General features: G+C 46.3%; 1 protein-coding gene across 1 annotated transcript in view; it reads left to right on the top strand.

The window, feature by feature from the left end:
* chst11 (carbohydrate (chondroitin 4) sulfotransferase 11) overlaps positions 1 to 1,808 on the top strand; it is a 122,409-nt gene extending 120,601 nt beyond the window's left edge. Inside the window, exon 4 of the mRNA XM_015403220.1 lies at positions 111 to 1,808. Within this exon, the coding sequence (XP_015258706.1) occupies positions 111 to 735 (625 nt within the window). The 3' untranslated portion in view covers positions 736 to 1,808. The remainder of the gene's footprint in view (positions 1 to 110) is intronic.
* Positions 1,809 to 2,186: the final 378 nt, after the last annotated feature.

The raw sequence follows: 2,186 nt of genomic DNA, 5'->3' as shown, positions 1-2,186 counted from the left end.
GCAAACTTGTGATTCTATCCTATTTTAAACTAGGCTATGCCTACAGGATGTGCAGTGGTCTGACTCGCCCAGTAATTGCATCTCCTTGTCCTTGTGCCTCTCCTGCGCAGTGATCCCATGGAAATCCCCGCTAATCAGGCCCACGTTCCTTCCAACCTGAAGACGCTGAATCAGTACAGCATCGCCGAGATCAACCATCGCCTCAAGAACTACTTCAAGTTCCTCTTTGTCCGTGAGCCCCTTGAGAGGCTGGTCTCTGCTTACCGCAACAAGTTCACCCTCAAGTATAATTCCTCCTTCCATAAGCGCTTCGGCACCCGGATCATCAGACGCTACCGTAAGAACGCCACCCAGGAAGCCCTGGTCAACGGCGACGACGTCAAATTCAAAGAATTCATTGATTACCTGGTGGACCCGGCCACACAGCGCGGTCGCCCTCTCAACGAGCACTGGCAGACAGTTTACCAGCTTTGTCATCCGTGTCACATCCACTATGACATGGTGGGCAAGTACGAGACCCTCGAAGAGGATGCCAACCACATATTGGGGCTGGTGGGTGTTGGCGAGTCCCTGCGCTTCCCAAGCTACGCCAAGTCCACCCGTACCACAGACACCATGACTGCTCAGTTCTTCAGCAATATCAGCGCTCAGCAACAGGTCCAACTCTACCAGCTTTACAGAATGGACTTCCTCATGTTCAACTACTCTATTCCCAGCTACCTGAGGCTGGACTGAATGACAACAGAGCTGGTACTCTGACAATGGCTGCCTTGTTTGCAGAAAGCCAACAAAATGGGTGAAGTGAAAATTTGTTGGGAAGAGAACTTGATTTTGAACAAACTGTAATTGTGCTTTGTTGGTGTTCTGTCTGCAAACGGATATTTAACCAGTCCTGAAGGATTGGAACGACGCATGCTTCTGTGGGCGTTTAGCTGAAGGATGTTCACACCAGGAGCACTGATTTAACGGGAATGTGGGTTAAAAGTAACCCAACACCTACATAAACTGACATTTCTGGGTGAAGCAGGTCTTCAAGAAGAACTTCTCTTCAGAAGATGAACTCAATGGAGGGATTCTTCTGATTATATTCACGACATCCGAGGCTGCGGCGGATCCTGCAAAGCAAACAGCAGCCTAACACTGACTCCAATACATTGCGAGAGCTAAGCTCATCCTTTTTTTCCCCCCTAATCTTAGAAACTCCGTCAAATTGTAAAGCAGTTCTTGTCCTTTGCTGCACAGTCAGCATGGGGAGTTAATTCCCCTTACCTACCATCCATTACATCAGATTCACGTCAGGAGAAAATTGGCTTATCACATTCTCAAGGGTGCCTTATAAAATACGGCTCCTTCTTTTACAACCATGAACTCACCAGCTGTAACTATAGCCTTCAGTCATGTGTTTTACCAAAGTCAGTTTTACCACCAGATCGGGACGTTGGCTATGCAGAACTCCTCATTTCCACAAGACTTTGAAGAATCCGTCAATTCTCTTCCTGCAGATTGATCCGAACGGCCAAACCCCTGAAACATTTCAAGAAGCTGGATGTAGAAAAGAACAGGAAGCGTGAATCTGATTAGCATCCTAAAAGAAATGAGACGAGGTTTCAGAAGAGTGATAGTCACTGGATGCCACCATGCCCCTCGTAGGGGCCCAGTGGACACAAGCAGGAACACACCCAACAGCCGAGCTACCAGTCAAAGATATATTTAAGTAATCACACCTTTTGCCGTCTTTCTTATATTTTGCTTCTGTTGTCTTATGAAATGTTGCTGCAAGCAGCAGAAATAAAACCGTATTTAATTAACTTTGCTGTCTGGATTAAGAGTGATTCGAAGTGCTTATTGAACCACAGAAATCCTTTCTTTTTCTACAGCTGAGCCTCTGTTGCCCCCATACAGCAATTTATGAGGTTGTTCTCAGTTGCAGCTGGCTGTGAGCAGTCTTCAGGTCCTTCACGCCACTCGGAGTGGAGTTTCAAGGCTTTGTTTGTGAAGATTAATGGGAACCGCCGTTGAACAGCCTGGAAGATAACAAGCTATAGCAAACCCACAAGGCTATAGTGTACGTTTTTATTAATAACAAGGGAGAGGTTCTGGTGGAGGTTGGATCTAACCAGGTATCTATTATTTTGTTTCAGTCTTTGAAAATGACAAAAATGATCCTGTTACTAGGCTCAGAGTTT

This window comes from Cyprinodon variegatus, unplaced genomic scaffold (genome assembly GCF_000732505.1).
Source record: "Cyprinodon variegatus isolate N-32 unplaced genomic scaffold, C_variegatus-1.0 Scaffold1466, whole genome shotgun sequence".
NCBI lineage: Eukaryota > Metazoa > Chordata > Actinopteri > Cyprinodontiformes > Cyprinodontidae > Cyprinodon > Cyprinodon variegatus.
This window is presented reverse-complemented; position numbering and strand designations above follow the sequence as displayed.